General features: G+C 36.2%; 1 protein-coding gene and 1 long non-coding RNA gene across 3 annotated transcripts in view; one reads left to right on the plus strand and one right to left on the minus strand.

Annotated features, from left to right (window-relative positions):
• LOC106869908 (uncharacterized) overlaps positions 1-17,532 on the plus strand; it is a 74,260-nt gene extending 56,728 nt beyond the window's left edge. Inside the window, exons 21-29 of one of the 2 annotated variants that reach the window (XM_089360472.1) lie at positions 3,221-3,434; positions 4,761-4,838; positions 5,700-5,881; positions 6,620-6,773; positions 8,176-8,214; positions 10,472-10,538; positions 12,507-12,556; positions 15,191-15,451; positions 17,170-17,532. In XM_089360472.1, the coding sequence (XP_089216598.1) occupies positions 3,221-3,434; positions 4,761-4,838; positions 5,700-5,881; positions 6,620-6,773; positions 8,176-8,214; positions 10,472-10,538; positions 12,507-12,556; positions 15,191-15,451; positions 17,170-17,246 (1,122 nt within the window). In that variant the 3' untranslated portion in view covers positions 17,247-17,532. The remainder of the gene's footprint in view (positions 1-3,220; positions 3,435-4,760; positions 4,839-5,699; positions 5,882-6,619; positions 6,774-8,175; positions 8,215-10,471; positions 10,539-12,506; positions 12,557-15,190; positions 15,452-17,169) is intronic. The other variant, XM_089360474.1, reaches the window with a different exon arrangement.
• LOC149133412 (uncharacterized) lies at positions 3,892-5,291 on the minus strand. The gene is made up of 3 exons (XR_016243738.1): positions 5,152-5,291; positions 4,729-4,846; positions 3,892-4,025 (listed from the first exon to the last, which is right to left on the minus strand). It is a non-coding gene; the product is annotated as an uncharacterized LOC149133412 (long non-coding RNA).
• Positions 17,533-21,619: the final 4,087 nt, after the last annotated feature.

Genomic DNA, 21,619 nt, shown 5'->3' on the forward strand with positions numbered 1-21,619 from the left:
TGAACTGTTTGTTTTGTTCAAAGAAACGTTGGCGTTTCTCATACCGGCGGATCCTCTGTGCTTTAGCAAGGATGTCTTGCTTTAGTTTTTCTTTTGCCTCAGGTAAGTCTTTTTCTGTAATGCTGTATTTGTACAGTATTTTTGTTTTCTTCTTGTTACTTAGTAGTGTTGATTGTTTACTAATTTCGTTGAGAATCGATAAATCTTTTCTCTTTTTTTTAATTTTGTTCTGGATGTTATTTATCCACAAGGTCTGTTTGGGTGGTAGAACTCCTGTTCGGATGGGTTTGAGTGAGTATCCTGCTTCTTTTGTGGCTGCAGTGGCTGCCGCATATATTATGTCAATTAGCTCAGTGATATTGCCTGTTGTTTCTGTGGTTGTTAGTTCCGTGACGGCCAGGTTTATGCTATTTATTATTGATGTTGTTTTATTGTCTATTTTGATTTTTGGGAGATATAATCTGTGGTCCATTCTAAGATCTGTGGTTTTCAGTTCTTTGGTTATTTTCATTTTCATAGAATCGTAATTATTAGGTTTCCCTTCGTTATTTCCAGGCTTTATATTTGTTTTGCCTTCCTTTTCATTCATATGGTTGTCTGTGGTGTTCTGGATTGGTGCTTTTTGTACACTATTATACATCTCTACGGTCTGGGTTTGTTGTTTTTTGTTTACTTCGTTTTTGCTGGAAATGTTACGTTTGTCCTCGTGTTTTGCTATCTCAGTGTTTATATTATTATTTGGCATTGCTGTGTGACTACTATCTAGATTTTCCTGATGTATTTTTTCTTTCAATTGTTCTATTTCTATTTCTGATATTTTTTTTGCTTTTAGAATATATCTTCTTATGTTAGCTAGTTTGTTAGGGTTCATTGTTTTATCGAGGTCTATATTTACATTATTTTTCTTCCATGTTTTATATGTATGTGTTGTTGCGTTTTCGTTTTTTGGGTAGAGTACTGCTGTGAAATAGGCGTATAGGATCGAAATGTGTTCCTCACGTGTCCATTTATGCCGTTTTGGTTTTGTTTGCGGGACATGAGGAACAACGTCCGGCCCTTTATTTTGACGGTCATCGTTTTCGTAGGGTACCGGTTCGTTTATTTCTGTTGTCAGATTGTTTTGCACGTTCATATCTTCGTACTTTTTTCGTAACAAGCTTATTATTATTATTATTTTATGTTTGACTTTTGTTTTGCATTTGTACAAGTTGGATCCAAGTCTCACCCAGAAACCTCAAGAGACAACAAGTTAGAAGTTCATGTAGGTGTTATGCCTAGGGTACCATATATTTCGATTTGTACATAGTGTTGTTCTAGAGAATGTTTAAGAAACCATAAGAAAATTATGTTTGTTTTAATATTTGAGATCATATAGACAGTATTTTACGTAGGATATGGGCAGTTCCCATGAGCACTATCCTTTGAACTTCAGCCATTTTGGGGTTTCCTGGTATCTGAGCTAGGTAGTAATCAGCCCGTTTCGCTGTCATTCCCAGGGCACCTATGACAATAGGTATTGTTTTAGTCTTATTATTATTATTATTATTATTATTATTATTATTATTATTATTATTATTATTATTATTATCATTATTATTATTATTATTATCATCATCATATTAAAACTCACTGCCTATTTTGCTGGGTATGATGGAAAGTGTCAGCTGTCCACAGCCAGCAGATTTTGGTGACACTTGTTTTCTGGTCATGCTGCAAGAACCTTGCAAAGAATATTTGCAGTTCCGAACAATGCTGATTTTTGTAGGTGTTCTACCTTCACACTTGCACCAGTCTTTTTCACCCATGCTGGTAGTTGAGTGATAATAGGTGCACTCGTAAGTGCACCAGTTACTCTTGCTATCACCTCTACTCTCTTCACTGACCGCAACCTTCGTATTTCCCACTTTAAATCGTCATAGTTGTTTATTTTTTTCTTCTTCTTTCACATTGGTCCTCATGTCACCGGAACATGATATGTCTATTATCATACATGTTGTTTATTTTTTATTCACCACAACAATGTCCGGTTTCCGGTGTCTGATCTGGTGATCGCACTGGATCATTGCATCCCACAGGATTTTGCAATTCTCGTTTCCGGTAACTCCTTCTGGAGTATTCTCACACCCACTCTTTGCTCTTTGTAGGCTGTGATTTCCACAGCGGTCCCAATGGATCATTCTTGCCACATTGTCATGGCGTCTTTTGTATTCGCGTTTATTATTATTATTATTATTATTATTATTATTATTATTATTATTATTATTATTATTATTATTACTTAAAAGAATTTGGTTCAGCCCCCATGCGACATAAAGTGTCGTAGTCGTCTTACAGAAACTTATCTCTTTCCAGCTCGGGGGACTGAATGAGGGAGATACAGGGTGTGTTTCTAGTTCATTGAGCCTGCATCTCTCCATTCTGTTAACCGATCTTCAAAGAACCAAGTTCCTGTAAGAAGACTACGAAATTTTAAGTCGCATGGAGCTGTATCAAACTTTTAAATACTAGTATAAATAACTCCTAATTAATGCGTTGAGTGTCTCTTCATTTAGTTTGTCTACTCAGTCGTATATATATACACGTATTACACCTATTACACATACACAGACAAATATATATATACACATATACACATACACTCATTACATACACACATATATATATGTATATATATGTATATAGATATATATATATATACATATTTATATACTGAGGGTGATAAATTGAATATTAATGTAATTAACATCAATTTAAAACCAATGGCCTAGCATATAAAAAATTCTGAAAATTGAGAAAAATTGTAATACATGCGTATATATATATATATATGTATATATATGTATATATATATATATATATATATATATATATATATATATATATATATATATATATATATATATATATATATATATATATATATATATATATATATATGTATATATATATATATACGCATGTATTACAATTTTTCTCAATTTTCAGAATTTTTTATATGCTAGGCCATTGGTTTTAAATTGATGTTAATTACATTAATATTCAATTTATCACCCTCAGTATATAAATATGTATATGTATACATACATACATACATATATATATATATATATATATATATATATATATATATATATATATATATATATATATATATATATATATAACTGTATATTTAAGTATGTATGTATGTATATATCTTCTCTTGTTTTTATTTTCGCAGTTTCAAGAATTTTTCTTCACTGACTACGTGAAATTTTCTTTTGCTGTGTCAAGGAAACCGTTTTCGTACACCAAACCCTTAGTGAACTCTACGACACCATATGAAGCGGGTGGTTATATCACGCACCACGCTGGGAGCAACTTTGCTGCGGACTATTTCTTCTCATCGCCTATGAACTCATTCGTGTTCACTGTTCAGATTCCGACAGAAACAGGTAATTAACGAAAATACTTTCTAACACAAAATGCACAAAAAATGCATTAACTGCACATATCATATATTCACTTATAGAGTGAGGTCATTTTGTATTTTTACAAGTCCACAATTTGTTCTTGAATAGAATTTTGCTGTCATATTCGGGCAGGTACGCCATCATGTCACTTGGATCTCCTCGACCGGGTTTAGAAGCAAGTCACTAACATAATTGGTCCCTCTCTGGCTTCAACTCTGTAGCCCTTGTCACATGACGTACCATCAGCAGACTTAGTATTTTCTATCTTTGTTGCCATATGAAGTGCTCTGACGAATTTTCTTTTCTAATCCCAGATCACTTTGTGCCTTTTGGCCTGACTTGAATCTCATGGCGTCTCCATCCAAATGTTATTGTTCTTCTACGAACAAGGAAGTTTTTTTTACTGTCGTAACTTTTTCCCTTGAACAACCAGATTTGAAACAATTTTCCATTTAAATGTTTTCCTCCGTATGACCTGAACTATTTCAAGTCTAAAGTAAATTTATTCCTTTCGTCCTAATTTCTCTTTCTTCGTTGCTTCTTACTCGAAGTGGCTTTTCACCTTCTTTGGGACTATAAAATATAAATGAAATAAAAAAGAAAAGCGTGAAATCACATAATGCACTCAGTGCGTTATAAAACAGAAACCAACACTAAGTCTTTAAAGGGTGACGATGCTATTGATCGCAGTTATTGGTCCATCCCATCTAAACAAAAAAAAAAAAAAATGTGTCTGTTGGAAGAAAACATTACATTTTTTTTTAAAATCCGCAGACAAACCTCATTACGCGCCTGATTAAAATTCTATTGCCTAATGTCTGTCCGATACCGTAATATACGTGTATGTATATATATTGTATTATATATATATATATATATATATATATATATGTGTGTGTGTGTGTGTGTGTGTGTGTGTGTGTGTGTGTGTGTACACTCTCTCTCTCCCTCTCTCACACGCACACACATAATACACACACAGAGATAGATAGAAAGAAAGATAAATAGATAGATAGATAGATAGATAGATAGATCATAATAATAAAATATGTTGAAATTCTAGCTACAAGATAGACAGACCTATTTGGTTATTACTATTTGGTCGGATAAAGACGCCGAGCTGACAGAACCGTTAGCACACCGGACGAAATACTTAGCGGTATTTCTTTCATCTTTACATTCTGTCAAGCCTTGTGCCTTTAGGAGAATGGATTATTCGCTCATATATTTCTTTTAATACTGTAATAGAATGAAAGAGATTAAAAAACGAACATACTTTTAATGATTTGCTGATTTTTTTTCTCGTAGATTCGTCCTGTCAAAATTTACTGAACATTCTCGAATGCCAGGTCACGGTTCCATTAGAATCAAGCTATCAATCTGGAGGTAAACAACTGAAATAAAAAAATAAAAAATAAAAATAAACACGTATCACATTATTTTATTAGCTTCGAATAAATAATAATGATCAAAATGTTTTTATGTATGTATTTGGTTTATTTTGTAATTCAAGGATCGCTATGTTATATGGATTATGTAACTTATATAAAGCTATCTATTTGCTAATATATTTGTTATGCCATTAAAACGAAAAGCTAACCATTCCAGTTAAAAATGTTGCATGAATTTTCCCTTTCAGTTAAAAACAATTTTTGAAATGTTCTGAATGTAAATGTATACAATGTCCATTATTACGTACTAGAAACGTTCATATCATGGGAAAGATATCGAATTGGTAGACATATTTTCTTATTTTTAAGATATTTTGTTTCAGTCTGTTTTAGTTTTTTTTTTGGTGGGGGGGGGGGAGGGGGTGATAGCGTCCACAATCTTGAAAGAAATAACTTTCTTAGACAGCGACTACAATATCTCATTTTCTTATCGTATAGTTTTAGCCATAAACAATTGTTAGTGTTTATCAGACGCAATAATTTGAAAGAAATCAAGTCGCTATTTCTGGCAAATCACGTGACCACATACACGCTCATTTGCTGGAGTACATTTGACCGAGTTTGAATCTCACATGTATCGGCAACTGCTGCTCTTACACGATAAACATTGCCCTGGCCTTTCTCTTGGAGAGGAACATACCAGGAGCAGTTACCTGGTCACACCTTACTAACTAATGCCTGAGTTAATTTCGGTTTACACTTTGTCAGCTTTGTCTCTTATGCTTCCATTTTCTTCAACGAAATCTCAGATGCTTTTTTTTAGTTTCACTGCTTCATTTTTTCTCTCCTTTTTTAGTCTTCCAAGCATTTATACGTAGCAACACATATGCAGCAGAGCGATACTTGCAAATTTACTTTGGCAACAGAGTTAGAGCGGAGAAGATATCAATACTCATGGAACACTATACAAGAGGAAAAGTAAAAGTTTTTAAAATGGCTTACAGTGACGATGGTATGAGCTGGGTATCGGGACCGATGGTAATTATAAATTATACCTTTCGAATAAAGCTATGATGAGACATGCAAAGGAGGCGGAACGCCGGCTGTTGTTTTTGTTCTGGTCACTCACAAGCCAACAACGATCAAACAAACCTGTGGTTAAAAAATTGCCCTTGTGTCACAAATCCCTCTTCTACTGCGTATCTGTCTGTAAGATGTTAAGATGATGGCTTGGAGAAGATTTCAGATAAACATACAAATGTGCGCGGCGGGGTGTGCAAGTGCGTGTGTGGTAAGAAGCTTGCTTCCCAACCACAGTGTTCTGGGTTCAGTCTCACTGCCTGGAACCTTGGGCTAGTGTCTTTTTCTATAGCTCCAACCAGACCATAGTCTTGCAAGTGGATTTGGTAGACTGAAACTGAAAGAAGCCGGTCGCACGCGCGCGTGTGTGTGTATATACATTTGTATGTGTGTGTGTGTGTTTGAGTGTGTTTGTCTTTGTGTCTGTGTTCTGTCTCCTTACGACCACCTGACAAACCAGTGTTGGTGTTTCTGTCCCCATGACTTAGCGACACACACACACACACACATACTTTTATGAATTTGTGTTGCAAGATACACACACACACACACACACACACACATATATATATACATATACGTACGCACACGCGCAGCATGAGGTGTTATCAAATTAATATATGTACATATATACATTCTCTCTTGCACACAATGTACATTCAACTATTTATACTCTGATATTATTTTCTCTACTAGATCACAGTAGATCATCTATACAATATAACCATTACAAGACCACTAGAATCTAGATATCTTCGCTTCTTCGTTGTGGAACATCATGGCACTGAAGATAACTTAGTTGCTCTCAAACTAGAACTTTTCGGTTGTGAAATAACTACTGATGTAACAAGTGAGTTCCTATATTCTTATAGTCCTCTATTATTTTATTCTTGAGTTCCTATATTCTTATATTCTTCTATTATTTTATTTTTACATCTTTTGACTGGATTCAGTCACTGGACTCCGGTCATAGTAAGGCCACCAAAGACCTCTTTAATTTTTTCACTGCAGTCCTCATTTTATCGATCTCTATCGAAATTCTAAATCTCAACGCAAAAGGGACCGTAGCATACACAACGCCAATTTTAAACATGTATACACATAAATGCAGACACACAAACACATTGGCATTGTATTTATATACACACACATATTTTGCATGGCATTTATATATACACACACATGAATACCTCTTATTCTTTTATAGGTTTCACCCATCTTTATATACACCACCAGATTCTCTACAGTTTACTCATCAAGCATTCCACTCACAAACAAATGGCATATATATATATGTATGCGTGTGCTTAAAATATATGAGAATTCGAAATTTCCCCAAGACACCTGATGAAGGCTGGAGGGTATATCAGCCGAAACGTTGTGTTAACAACAAACAAGATGAGGACAAATTGTCAATTGTAAATAATGTAAATAATGTACATAATTCCTCATCTCTTAAATATAGAACTGTACTTTTCAGTTTCTGTTCGAATTAGTTTCATATTCGGTGTATTGATGTAGTTTTATATGCTAATCAATGCCATGAGATTCATTTTTGCTTTAAACCAATAAATAAGTTTGCAAATTTTGGGTAATTTTAGCCAATCGTAAGCTCAGACACATTCATGCCTGTTTCCATAGTTAGAAGCCAAACATGAGAACTCTTTTGCTTGCGACAAAACACGTGTTGACAAATGTATTTTATTTATTGAAGTGGTCGTGAAATGTACTAAAAATAACAGCTAAATAGGTCTTAAATCACGCACGAAAACTTTTTGGGGGTGGGGTGCGCGACCGTATGAATTTCCGTCAGTAGAATACAAATTCGCAAAACTTTTCTGGAAATCCCCAAAACTAAAAAGAGCTACGAGGGGTTGTGTGGTGTTCATAAAGCAGAATTCCGTCAATATTTCATTTGTTTACGGTTGACAGCATGTGCTTTTCCGCACAAAATGACTGCATCCAAATCCTGTTTTCTGAATGGGGAAAATGATCAAACTTTAAACCTCTATAACTTTTTTAAACACTTTTTCTCGAAAAAGTAAAATATCTCCTGAGATTCAGTTTGGAAAATTACACTGATACACCAAATTTTAAAATTGTCAATAAAATTTTAAATTTCTACAAGTGCAACCAAACAGAAAAGATCCCCACCACCAACTCCCTAAAAAATATAACACTAAAATGTGAACAAACCACTCGATCGTTATATTGAGGTTTAATTGTTATTCTGTATATTTTCTTTTGAACAGATGTTTGTGCAAACGCTCCGCCACTGCAGTACCCGACCGGTATGTATCCGTTTTATTTCAATGTGAATTTTCATAGAAATTATATTCTACAACTTTTGTGTGCGCTATGTCTTTTATTTCAATTTTCAATTTAAAGATATCTTAATGGAAGTTTGGCTGCCTGTGTTGATGGAGCGGAGTAGGTGAACGGATATAAAAACGAAGTATTTCAAACGCAAAATTATAGTAATAATAATAATAATAATAATAATGATAATAATAATATGGAAAAATACCTTAGGAATGAGAACCAGGTTCGAAATTTCCCCAAGACAGCTGAAGAAGGCTGGAGGGTATATCAGTCGAAACGTTGTGTTAACAACAAACAAGATGAGGACAAATATCGGTTGAATGTAAATAATGTAAATAATGTTACAAAGAATAAGTCCTGAGGTCGATTTGTTCGACTAAAGGCGGTGCTCCAGCATGACCGCAGTCAAATGACTGAAACAAGCACACCTCTGCTAAAATTATAATTTCGAACTCTGCTACCTCACTACCTTCAACTAACTTTTTTAACCACCTAATAAATATTACGTTCCCCCTACCACATGTCATGGACGCTTCTCTCTCTCCCTCTTTTTCTTTCTCTCTCTTTCTCCCTCACTCTTCACTTTATCCTCTTTTTCTCTCCCTCCCTCTTTTTCTTTCTCCCTCTTTTTCTCTTATCACGTGAAAGTGTTACCGACGCTAAAAAGAAAAAAAAAACACTTGCCGTTCTTTCCATCTTGACTTTGTGCTGTGCAAACATTTCTTGTGTTTGTTTATCGGATTCTGTTTTTATGCTTTTATATTTATAACTTTCAAATAATGATTTTTCTGCTACATTCCATCAAATACACACACAAACATACCTGCCTACACACGCACACACACACATGCACACACACACACATACACACACGCATATTCACTCACACATACATACACATACGTATATATACACATGTATTCACATATACAGGGTGCGATGGGCAAATTGTCACAATTTTATATTTTTAATTTCATGCATGCGCATTGCTTTTGATTTTGTCGACTATACGCAGTATAGTAGGGTCAGCTGGGAACTGTCTGTGAGAAAAAACAGCGCCATGACGCAATTCACTCTGTCAGAAATTTGGAAACTACATGATGTTCTGTTTGGAATTCGCGCCAGAAACTCCAATATAAACATGTACCGAAAGTGATAAAAATCAAACATCCAGTCAACATGATGGTGTTTGGAGTGATCACTAGTGTTAGCGACGTTATGCTTCCATTAATCTTCCTACACGGCCTCTGACTCAACAATGAGGCTTACATCACGTGCCTGGAGTAGGTACTGCTGCCCTGGATCAAGAGGGTGGTTGCTGGAAGACCCTGTGTCTGTATCAGGGCTCTGCACCCTGCCACACAAGCAGAAGAACCGAGTCCTGGCTGTCAGACAATTTCTGCGACCACATCACCCCTAACGTCTGGCCACCTAACTCCCCAGACTGAAATTCCCTTGATTATTATGTGTGGGGCGCAGTTGAACGAGAGACCAACAAAACTCCTTGTAACACTAAATATGAACTGAAGGCAAGGATTATGGCTGCATTGACCAACTTAAACAAGAAGACCATCCAGAAGAGCTGCAGGAGATTCCGAAGTCATCTGGAGGCCATGGTTGAAGCCAATGGCGATTTTATTGAATAAATTTACTCTTTAGTATTTCAAGATAGTCTTATGTAATTTTGGTAAATATATTTCATAAAATGAGATGTCAGTGTTATTTTCCTATTTGCGTAATTTAGACGACAATTTATTCATTGCACCCTGTATATTTATACATGTGTTTTTGATGGGAGGCGTGCATGCTCTGCGTTGGTTAAGAAGCAGTGACGACTGGGAATGATGTAAATATGATTATAAACTGAAGCTTATAAGCGTTCGCCGTATTTTGGCGAGAGAAAATAGTCTAATATTAGGATATATAAGCCCTCGACGGTAAAAAATAGATAATGGCTAAAAATCTATCGAGGGCGTATATGCTCCAATATCAGACCATTTTTTTAATGCCAATATACGGAGAACGCTTATAATCTTAAGCATATAATTATATTTACACCATATACATATGTGTGTGTGTGTGTGTGTGTGTGTGTGCGCGTAATACATATACATACACACGCACATTTATTTGTTCGCACATACAAATGCATCGACATAAGTATCTGCATAAATACTCAGTACTACATACATGTATTATATGCATATCTCTTGTTACTTTTCCCAGGATGGTACCACAGAGGATTTTTAGAAGTGGATTCGAAAGTTTACGTCTGCGATGCCAATCCTAAGAAGTATGACCCCTCTATAAAACAATTTACTTTTGTTATATATAAACCTTCTTTATCGTACAGGTCACCGAATACTCGTCCTTCTCCTCCATGCCAAATGCTTCCGACAAAAATCGAGTTTATACCACATAAACAAATTTTTTTCTTTTTCCCGTGTAAACTCGCTGGGGGTTCGATCTCTTAACGACAATGTAAGCTTCATACAATCAAGGTATCCTTGGCCTGAAGTGTAGCTTGCGGTCTACCCCTAGTTTTGAATAATTTCCTACTTCCGAGATTCCGCTAGTTATGAAACATATGTAGCCTGGATTTTATATCCTCCATTCCCTGGTTTTTAAAATGTTTATTCGTATATATAACAACTGCTGTTGCTAACCGCGAACTATAAAATTAACTCTTTTCAGCTTATCGTACTTCGATACAGGAGAAATTCACAACTTTCTGCGTCAAAAACCCACAATTGTTCCTGACAGTTTTTAAAGAATATTTTTTACGGATTGGTTGAAGCTCACTGACATTCTACACATCAGTCCTTGGAGCTTACCTACGAAAGAACTGATAACCAAAAGACTAATGCTCAATCTGTTCTAAATCCTAAAATCTATTTCTAATCAGTGTAACTGTTCCAGAAGCAGGTGAAGTGGCAAGACGAAAGAAAAGGCGTCAGTGAATAGCTATAAAGACAGATGGACTATCATAGTTGTACGAATATATTTACTTAAGATGTTACATAGTATTAGAAGATATAATGAGAGGTTTACAGCTGTTTCGATGCGTCCTGTAAGTAGTAGATATCGTTAAACACGTGCAATTACGTGTAATAAATGCATATAAAGAAAAATTATATCAGTACACTTAAGCCATGATACATATGTACCTTCATAGTTGTACGAATATATTTACTTAAGATGTTACATAGTATTAGAAGATATAATGAGAGGTTTACAGCTGTTTCGATGCGTCCTGTAAGTAGTAGATATCGTTAAACACGTGCAATTACGTGTAATAAATGCATATAAAGAAAAATTATATCAGTACACTTAAGCCATGATACATATGTACCTTCATGCATTTATATACAGAACACACCTAGATACATCTCGGTAAACATCATCCTAATTGAGTGAGCAATGGTGTCGAGTCAACAATGTCCAAAACCTTAGACATTGCTTGGGCTAATAATGGTCAAAACCTAACTTATCAAAGTGACATACTTCCATTATTCCATTGGCCTCAGTCATTGGACTGCTTGCCATGCTGGAGCACCACCTTCAGGATTCTTTTACCTTTTAGTCAATTATATCGATCCGATATTTCTTTGTTTGTTACTGATTTCAGTTATGTCTATTAGTTGAATGGTGAAGTGACTTTTTGACATTAAGTGATGCAGTTCCGCGGACCACTTTACATCGATAGGCACAAACATAGCGAGACATACATATCTATGTATCTGTCTGTCTCTCTGTCTCTCTCTCTCTCTCTTTCTATCTATCTATCTGTCTGTCCGTCTCTCTATCTATCTATCTATCTATCTATCTATCTATCTCTCTCACACACATTCTCTTTCTCTCTCTTTCTCTCCATGCCTGTCTATCTATTTAACTACAGCCTATTTAATTGTCTGTTTGTAGGTATTCGTGTGTATCTGTGTGTGTGTGTGTGTGTGTGTGTGTGTGTGCGTGTGTATTTTTCTCATGGTTCTTCATGTGAAACCCTTTTGAAAATGTTAGGGATAGTTCTTCATTCTAGGAGGTCCCATACTCACTGGTTGCAATTGACTTGCATTTCAATAAAAAGAATTTAGAAATTGGATTTCCCCTTTCTTCTTCTTCCTCCTCTCCGGGCCAATCAATTCACTCGTCTGATTTCCATCACGACACTTGCAATTTTTATACAAAAGAAATAATTAAATAACGATAAATCTAGTTTAACATTATATGTAATATAATTCTTATTTCTACTCCTATTCAGAGACTTACAGATGTTCTGCTATTATTCAGAAGACGGTATGAGTTGGTATCGTAAGTATTATATTTATTTATCAATAATCTAACACTTCGTTTTTGTATTTGTTTTGCATTATACAATAACAACTGTACTGAAACAATGCATTTCATATTCTTCAAAATCCCCTATGAAATTGACCATGCATTCTTTTCTTTACCCACATATTTTCAGTTTCATTCGTTTTCAATTTCTTGTCTAGTGCTTTATCTTTGCAATCTTTCATCCTACACTAGCCTGACCGTCCTACTTCTAATAATAGCGGTGCTTTAATGCTGTGTTCGCATCCAATAAGTCCTCTTACCCTTCTTTTTCTTGGTACATACAGTCTGTCTGTGTCACTTTTTGGGTGGAGTGACCCAGATCTAGTCAGAAACTTCCTTGTCCTTCTACCTAAGCTGTTTAGTTCGTCTACTGTCCATGCGATTTACCCCTGCTCCATATCTAAGGAGTGAAACCACCCAGGTGTTGATAGCTTCGATCTTATTCCGTCCATTTAATTTCGACTTAAGGATCAGTCTCAGTCTGCGCAAGTACTCCACCTCGAATTTTTCTGTCATTTCTTTCTCCATCAATTTATCCATTTCCAAAATCCCTAAGTACTTATGGCCCACTTCATAACCTCCCCCGATGGTATCATTAGCCCGTCCATACATTTGATTTTGCCTCTCTTCAAGACTAACACACTACATTATTTACTTTTAACCTGCATGTTTGTCCCAATCACTCGCCGAGACACCCCCAGCGTTCTAGGGCGAGTGAAGGAGAAGAGATGTTACAGTATAACTGAAAGCTTGGGGTGGGCAAGTGGCAGGGGCAGTAGCGAAATATCTTCATTTAATACAACACATACATTTAAATTGATGGAGTTTTTCTTAGGATGTGAGCAGTAACTGTCAGCACAATCTTTTGGATTTCTCTGAGACATGGTTCTCCTGGAATCTTACCTAGATGTTTCTGACATCCCTTTCTTATCATAACAAAAGTTTCAAGTAGTGCCTTTTCTTGTGACTCAAAGTGGCAATACTCTCATTAGAATGCGAGTTGTACCCCAAAATGCTGTACTCTGGATCACTTCGAGCCTGACAGAAGCTCCAATATTCTTATATCTTTTTCAAAGCTCTTGGAAACTGCTCTTAATGCCTCAATTACCACCCGTATCACCATTGCTTTCCTCATGCCCCCATAACTTTTCTATCTCGCCCCTGTAACCTTATGTAACCATAATGTTTTTGTTTCCTTACATTTCACCCTCGAATCTCCTGGTATTACAACATCTATTATCTTATATGATCACGATATCTGGCCGTCTCACCGTTGTGACTTGGTCGCACTGTATGTTAAAATCTCGGAGTATTTTTGTAATGTTCGTTTTCCATTACTTCCTCTGTTTTGTGTTCCTACCATTATTTGGTTCTCTCGCGGTTTGCTTTACCGCACAACAGCCAGTGGACATATCTGACCACGTTGTCGTGTCTCCTTTTGTATTCGTATTGTATGAGCTTAAAGCACTCACTAACAATATGGCTTATACTTTCTCCCTTCTCGGAGCACATCCTACACTGTGGCGAGTGAGTGCTTTTATCAATGTGATATTTGGAGTAGTTTGTTCTGAGAGCTTCTTCTTGAGTGCTGCACAGTAATGCCTGAGTGGGCCCCTTTAAGTCTCTTTTCTGCAGCCATTGCCAGGTTCTGTTCCAATCAATCTCATCTTTATTCTCCAAGAACTGACTGTGTATTTTCTTGTCCTGGCAAATTTTCTTCATCTGCTCTTTCTCTGGTATTTCTCAAATTGTCTTGGATCTACAGCTTCGTTCACTTTTAAAGTTCCCTGCATTTTCACTGCTTCAATCATTTCTTCTTGACTCCCCTTGACATACCAAGCCAGGCTGTTTTCCTCTTCCCTTACACAACCTTCATACCACACCAATCCCCGTCCTCCTTCTTTCCTCTTTAAATACAATCTTGACACTTTTAGGATGTAGTTCCTTGTTCATTGTCATTAATTTACCTGTTCTCCGGTCTATATCTTGTAATTCTTCTTCCAAGATACTATTCCTGTCCCATATCTCAATCAAAGCAACCGCCCACGTGTTAATTGCTCTAATCTTATAGCAGCCATTTAGCTTCGATCGGAGTAGAAGCCGAGTTCTCTTCAAATACTCTTTCTTGTACATTTCTTTCATCTTGTGTTCATTCATCTTATCTCTTCCAATGATACCCAGGTACTTATATCATTCGTCTCCGACTTTCCTTATAGTTTCACCATTTTCCAGCTTGATCCCATGGCTTTTACTGATTTCCCCCCTTTGTCTGAGCCTTTTCATCGCCATTGATGCCTCCCCATTGTTCCAGATCTTTCATGATGTGATTACATACAATATTTTCATGTAAAAATATATATATGTGAACCTCTGTTGGTCTCGGAGATCAGTATTTAGTTTTGTTAGATCAACAGAAGTACCTCATCTTTGTAGGTATTTGGAAACACGTGAGGGCTGTAACAGGAAGGGCGTCAGGTCTCGGAATTCTTCAACGAATTCCGTATGACTCATACAAGCATGGGATAGTAGACGTTAAACTGAAGACGACAATAATGATGATGATGATGAATATCTTTAAGTTCTTTGCATTGTTGTTTTTCTTTTTAGCACTGGATCCACGATTGGGAAACGTGAATGTCTACGACAAGGAAAAGAAAGTGTTATATGGTATCTCCAATGATAAAGTCTCCTATATGTCAAGCACGGATGGATTATTTTGGAAATCCGTTGAACCAGCTACAGTCATCGATTTAATAAACGGATGCACGCTTCCAAAATGTATCAAAGTATTGACAGTTCCTTGGCGAAATGGCACCTATCTTGGTACAGATACAGTATTTAGCAGCTTCACAATGGAGAACTGGGGAGGTAAGAAAAAATAATTATAATTTGCAAAGGCCAAATGTGTGACGCTGTTACGTGGTTAGAAGAAGATGAAAAGAATGAGAGAGAAAGAAAAGAGTGTTAGCGGTGAGAGCTGGGAGAAAGGGATTGCTATTATGTTATGGAGTTAAATAGTGTGTGTGTGTGTGTGAGAGAGAGAGAGTGAGAGAGAGAGAGAGAGAGAGAGAGAGAGAGAGAGAGAGAGAGAGAGAGAGAGAGAGAGAGAGAGTTAGAGAGAGTGGGGAGGGTGAGTGTATGTTTACTAAAAGGAATGTAGGAGTGGAAATGTTATGATAGTCAATATGTATATGCTCAAATCACATACTTAGAATAGTTATTTTGACAGCACTTACCAGTAAGTGCTTTGTTCGACTAATTCTCTGTCCTCAAAAACACTGGACATGTATTTAGATAAGAAACCATAATATTTAGAATACCTGCACAGAGGTCTGCGTAAAGTAACAGAAAGTGTATGGAGAGGAGTGTATGAGCCTCACACAAGTGTACGAGTGGTTTAGATGTTTCGAAAATGGCCAAAAAATGTCGATTTTGACGAACGTTCTGGGAGATCCGCAACCAGTAGAATTGAGAAAAACATCGCAGATGTGTGTGCAGCTATGAGAGAAAATCGTCGAATCACCATCCATGAATTATCAGAGGATGTGCAGATTAGTTACGGTTCGGTTCAGTCCTGGAGATTTGGGTATGAGACACGTGCCTGCCAAGTTTGTGCCAAAACTACTGTCAGCTGACCAAAAGGACACTTGGAATTCAGTAGTACAAGTTCTTGATTGTGATGAGAACGATGAAAACTTTTTGAAAACTTTGCGAAGCCCTCTGAGCAGGTACCACCAAGCTTTTGACAAAATTTGATGCAGATCCTCTGTTCAACTTTGTCATGGTCCATGCGACGATCATCTGCTACACACGTTTCTCCCAAGCACTGCTGTAAACAGTGGAAGTGAGCTTGGATGTTAAAATTTAGTGTGCATGCACAGCAGAGGTCAAGGTCAATCCATGCCAAGCGGCTTTATTATGTGTACTTTAATTTTGTTACTATGGTAACAGAACACATACTTATTGATCAGGCTACGTACACTAGCAAAACTTTTGTTTTGATTTGTAATTATTTTTGCTTACCTAAATACCTAAACCTGCAGGCGCAGATATGCTTGTGTGGTCAAGAAACTTGCTTTGTATTCACGCGTTTTGGGTTTAGCTGCATTGCGGGGCATCTTGGGTAACTGGCCGCTACTATAACCTGAGGTTGGCCAATGCCTTGTAAGTATGAATTTGTGAGACTGGGAATGTGGAAGTCTCTCTTGTTTATATGTGTGTATGTGTGTGTGTGTGTGTGTGTGAGAGAGAGAGAGAGAGAGAGAGAGAGAGAGAGAGAGAGAGAGAGAGAGAGAGAGAGAGAGAATGTCTTTATATTTATGCGTGTTCGCCCAACACCACCACAGCTTGACAGCTAGTGTTGATTTGCCTACGTCCTATAACTTAGCAATTCAACCAAAATTGACCGATAGAACGTGTACCACATTTAAAACTAAGTACTGAAGTCGAATTGCTAAATTACTCCTTCCAAACTGGTGGCCATGCTTGGCTACAATCCAGTGACTAAAATAAGTAAAAATACATAAACGTCAGTGAAGTATGTTGATGCTTGCTTAACATAATGATTTTTTTTTTATATACTTCAGCATCATACAATGGACTTTTCAAGAAGAATAACGGTGCCTGGGAGTATAAAGCAGACTGGTCAAACTGTGGCCCTTAAGATGCAGCACACACATACACATACACACACACGTATATATGTATATATATGCACTTATATAAAACATTTAATATATTTCTTGTGACTATTTAGCCATTTTATGATCTTCACCAACTTACCAGACTCACACACACATATAATAATATAGACACCAGCTTGCTTGTCTCCTTATTTACACACCTGAAAGATAAAAGATAACTAACAGTTCTGTATTATTTCCATCTCTATTTACCTTGAAAATACCAAAAGCTACCAGAAATAAAATGATGTAAAGACAAAAAAGAAATAGCATAATCTCACTTGTTTGCTTTTCAATTCCTTTAATTATTTTTGTTTTAAAAAGCAAAATAATTGTTTCAATTTTTATTGAGCCCCTTATATATATATATATATCTTGTTTTCTTTTCATTCTATGTAAATAATATTAGTAAATAATAAATATGACAATAATATACTAAGTTTATAAGTTCATGGCCTAAATTGTTTTTTCTTTTTATCCTTTATTCAATTTTTTATGTTTTTGCTTTGTTTATTAATTTCCAGCTTTCAGTCATTGGACTTCCTATATTTTGGTGAAATACCATTAAAGAATCTAAGACATTTATACTATTTCTGGTTCTTTTATTGGCTTTGTCATGTATTGAACTGAGATTGAAGGTATGTGACTGCGACAGAACCACATGGTACTTTTGTTTAACAGTAATTCTGCTATCATTCTCTATAATCCATATGTGATGTATGTGGTCAACTGGACACCCTGTCACCAGTATTTTAATCTCTTCCCAGTGCTACAATGGTCACCCTAGCATGTCTTTTAAAATGTGATTTGCAACAGAGTTCTTCAATGGCAAGAGACTTTATCTGCTCCGGTTCCTTTTCTCATATTGTAACATCTCATTTCCCAGAATAAAGTCATCTGTCATGGGGCTCAAATCCTTCCAAGCTACATGATGTCCTCACTGGTGCTAGTTACATGAAAAGCACCCAAATTTCATTGTAAAGTGGTCGGTTTTAGGAATGGTATCCAACTGTAAAAACCGTGCAGAAGTAGAAAGTGGAGTATAAAGCAGTCTTTGGATTGTTGGATTTTGTCAAACCATCCAACCCATGCCGGCATGGAATGTGGATAGTGATGATGATGATGATGATGATACACACACACAATCAATAAAAAAGACATAGAGTTTTATACATCTTGACCGTCATTGTTGGGTAGATGTCAGATGATTAGAGGTTTTGAAGCTGCGACATTGCTCCACATGCCGCTTTCCTTCTATGATGTCACAGTTTGAGTTGTGAGAAGGGTCAATTACAGTCGATCCAAGGTAAATGAATTTATCAAACCTGGATAGTTCCCTGACACGTGTGACAAGGTTCTCTTAACAAGTATTCTGCCTAGTGAATGGAGGTCATCAATCATAGTATCATTCCCCAAGAAAGGTGATCTACAACAGATGTCCAACTTCCGGTAATGAGTCTCATGAATCTCTGTTAAATCGCATATGTGCAAAGATAGATAAAGAGATATGTCTACCAGAGTGTCTTTAGAAAGAACTGTAGTTGCATTGAACAAATTCACATAATCTAATACAATACATGGATTAGGCAAACAGAATGTTCAAAAAGGTTTTATTAATCTGTCTGGGAAATGGATTCACAGCATATTATGCTTGTTAATTAGTCCGTATTTACATCTTAGAATCTCAAGTGCCTCCACGCAACATAAGTTACAACTGCCACCCCACCTTATACGGAAGTACTGTAAAAATAATTCATCATGAACTAATCAATATTTCTATCTTTCAAATCCTAATTAAGTTTTGCTAATCAAGAATTACATAATTTGTGCCCGTTATTAAAAAGAATGTACCTGGTTCCTCCACCTCAACTCAATTTTGATGCCGTACTACTGAAATAATAGCAAACCTTATCGAGTGTATGGTCTGAACGTTTCGACATTATATTTTCTCTGGAGGCACTGGTCACCTAAAGGCTATCCCTACAGTTACATATACTATCAGATTTACTAAGTGACCAAGAATGATTAAATTATTATTGTCAGAGCCACTGTTATGAAAGGGTACACAATCAATAGTAATGTTCCTGTTAGATCGAGGTGTGTTATAAAAAAAAAAGAATAGGAAAATTGCTTGTATAATTAGAATAGCACAATATTTTGAATTGTGTAATATCGTATCATTAAAAGTGACAATATCATTGGCCAAATTAGGTGTGGTGAAATGTGAAAATTTACAATATCGACTTGCAGCAAGAAATATTTAATGGAAACCTCCTGGATTTGCAGTTTGTGTGGAATATTTTCCTTTCCATGTATGTTGCCAGCCAGGATTCACAGGAGTGCTGATTGAGGAATCTGGGTGTATTCCATGTGTGCACACACACATGATATGTTCGTCAATGAGGATTCAGTTGTTTGATCCAGTGAATTCAAGTGTAAGCAGTTGAACATTCCAGCCATGTGGAACTGTAACATAATTCTTAAGCAGAACCAGCAGAACCGGATCAGAAAAATTGTTTGAAAAGAATTGTTCGAAAACAGTTATTCGACATAAATATCATTTGTGTACCTGATATTTAATTTTATCATTTTTGTTTAAATAAAATAAAAAAATTTAGAATAAATAACATGTTGTATAATTGTACTTTTGAGTAATTTTCATTCATACAATTTTCCATTCGAAGAAATGTCTTTCGAACAATGTTCACATTATCAGCATAACACTGTGTGGCCATGCTTCATCTTTTGAATTACTAATACAATCTACCTAATGGGCTTCTATATAGTTTCTACCAATCCATTTTCACTCATAAGATATGGGTTCAACCGGAGTTGTAAATATGTCATTTGCTCAAAATGTCAAACAGGGTAATTGAACCCCATACCTTGTAGGTAACAAACTTAACCATTCACCTGTACTGCACCTATACAAAGTTAGAGAGAGAGAGAGAGAGAGAGAGAGAGAGAGAGAGAGGCATGCAATCATATTTAATACGTCTGTGCAGAAGAGAATGAGGACAAAAGGCCTTTGCTATAGAATTTGTCTCATGATATTAAATTCTTCTCATGGACAATATCTGAAAACATAGATATTGTCCATGAATGACATTATTGTAACAAATGGCCCATGCATTTCTGCATCATGTGCTTCATCAGCAGTGAATACCGAATCCGTTGTTCATACACCAGGAAGAAAAGCCATTTGTATCTCTAAACAACAGATAATACATTTGCTGAAATGTGCAAAGCTTGATCAAGCTGGAACCAGATGCACGTGAAGTAGTGTTGATGAAAACAAAGATGTGGACAATTACAATTAACAACTTCCAATAAACTCAGACATGGAAAGACCTTCCACATCTAAGTTTATATATATAAAGCAAATACACACATACAGACACCATTCATACACAAACTGTTTCTGTCTACCAAATTTTGCTCACAAATCTTCGACCCATCTGAGACATTTGTGCATAATACAGCATAACAAGATTTAACTAGGGAACACGTCATTGCAAAGCTAACTTTTTTTTTACAACAGGTCAATTGTTACTCCAGCCACCTTGTGCTGTGTGGACAATACTGGACTGACTTGGTACCTCAACTTAAGTACCTAATTCAACTGAACCTTAATTATTTCTTATATATATATTGTAGTACTCCATTGGTTACAATGACGAGGGTTCCAGTTGATCCGATCAATGGAACAGCCTGCTCGTGAAATTAACATGCAAGTGGCTGAGCACTCCACAGACATGTGTACCCTTAAAGTAGTTCTTGGGGAGATCCAGCTGACCCTTTGAAATACAGGAACAACAGAAACTGCAAGAATGTGTGAGAGAAAGTTGTGGTGAAAGAATACAGCAGGGTTTGCCACCACCCCTTGCCATAACCTCGTGGAACTTTTAGGTGTTTTCGTTCAATAAACATTCACAACGACCGGTCTGGGAATCGAAACCGTGAGTCTACTGCCCTAACCGCTGGGCCATTGCACCTCAACAATATACATATACATATATCGGTTAAAGTAGTGATGAAAGCAAGCAATTAGTCAAAATAAGACTATGGTATTTAAATTCATTTAATTCAATCTGCTTTGACTAATTGTTTACCTTTCTTCATGACCTTAACTGATACCTACTGGCTTCAAGGTAAGCCACCAACTGCTAGTTTTTTTCTGAACAAGACTTTCACACAACTACAACTTCATCTGTTGTTTGAACTGGGATTTTGGTGAATTGCCTATTGGCGCACTCAGAATGGATACCTGTTAGTTTAAGTTATCTTGACGGGAAATCCTCATATCTCGTGTATATATATATATATATATAAAAAAATCTACAGATATGTATAC

The sequence above is a fragment of the Octopus bimaculoides genome, chromosome 11 (genome assembly GCF_046866305.1).
Source record: "Octopus bimaculoides isolate indiv1 chromosome 11, ASM4686630v1, whole genome shotgun sequence".
NCBI lineage: Eukaryota > Metazoa > Mollusca > Cephalopoda > Octopoda > Octopodidae > Octopus > Octopus bimaculoides.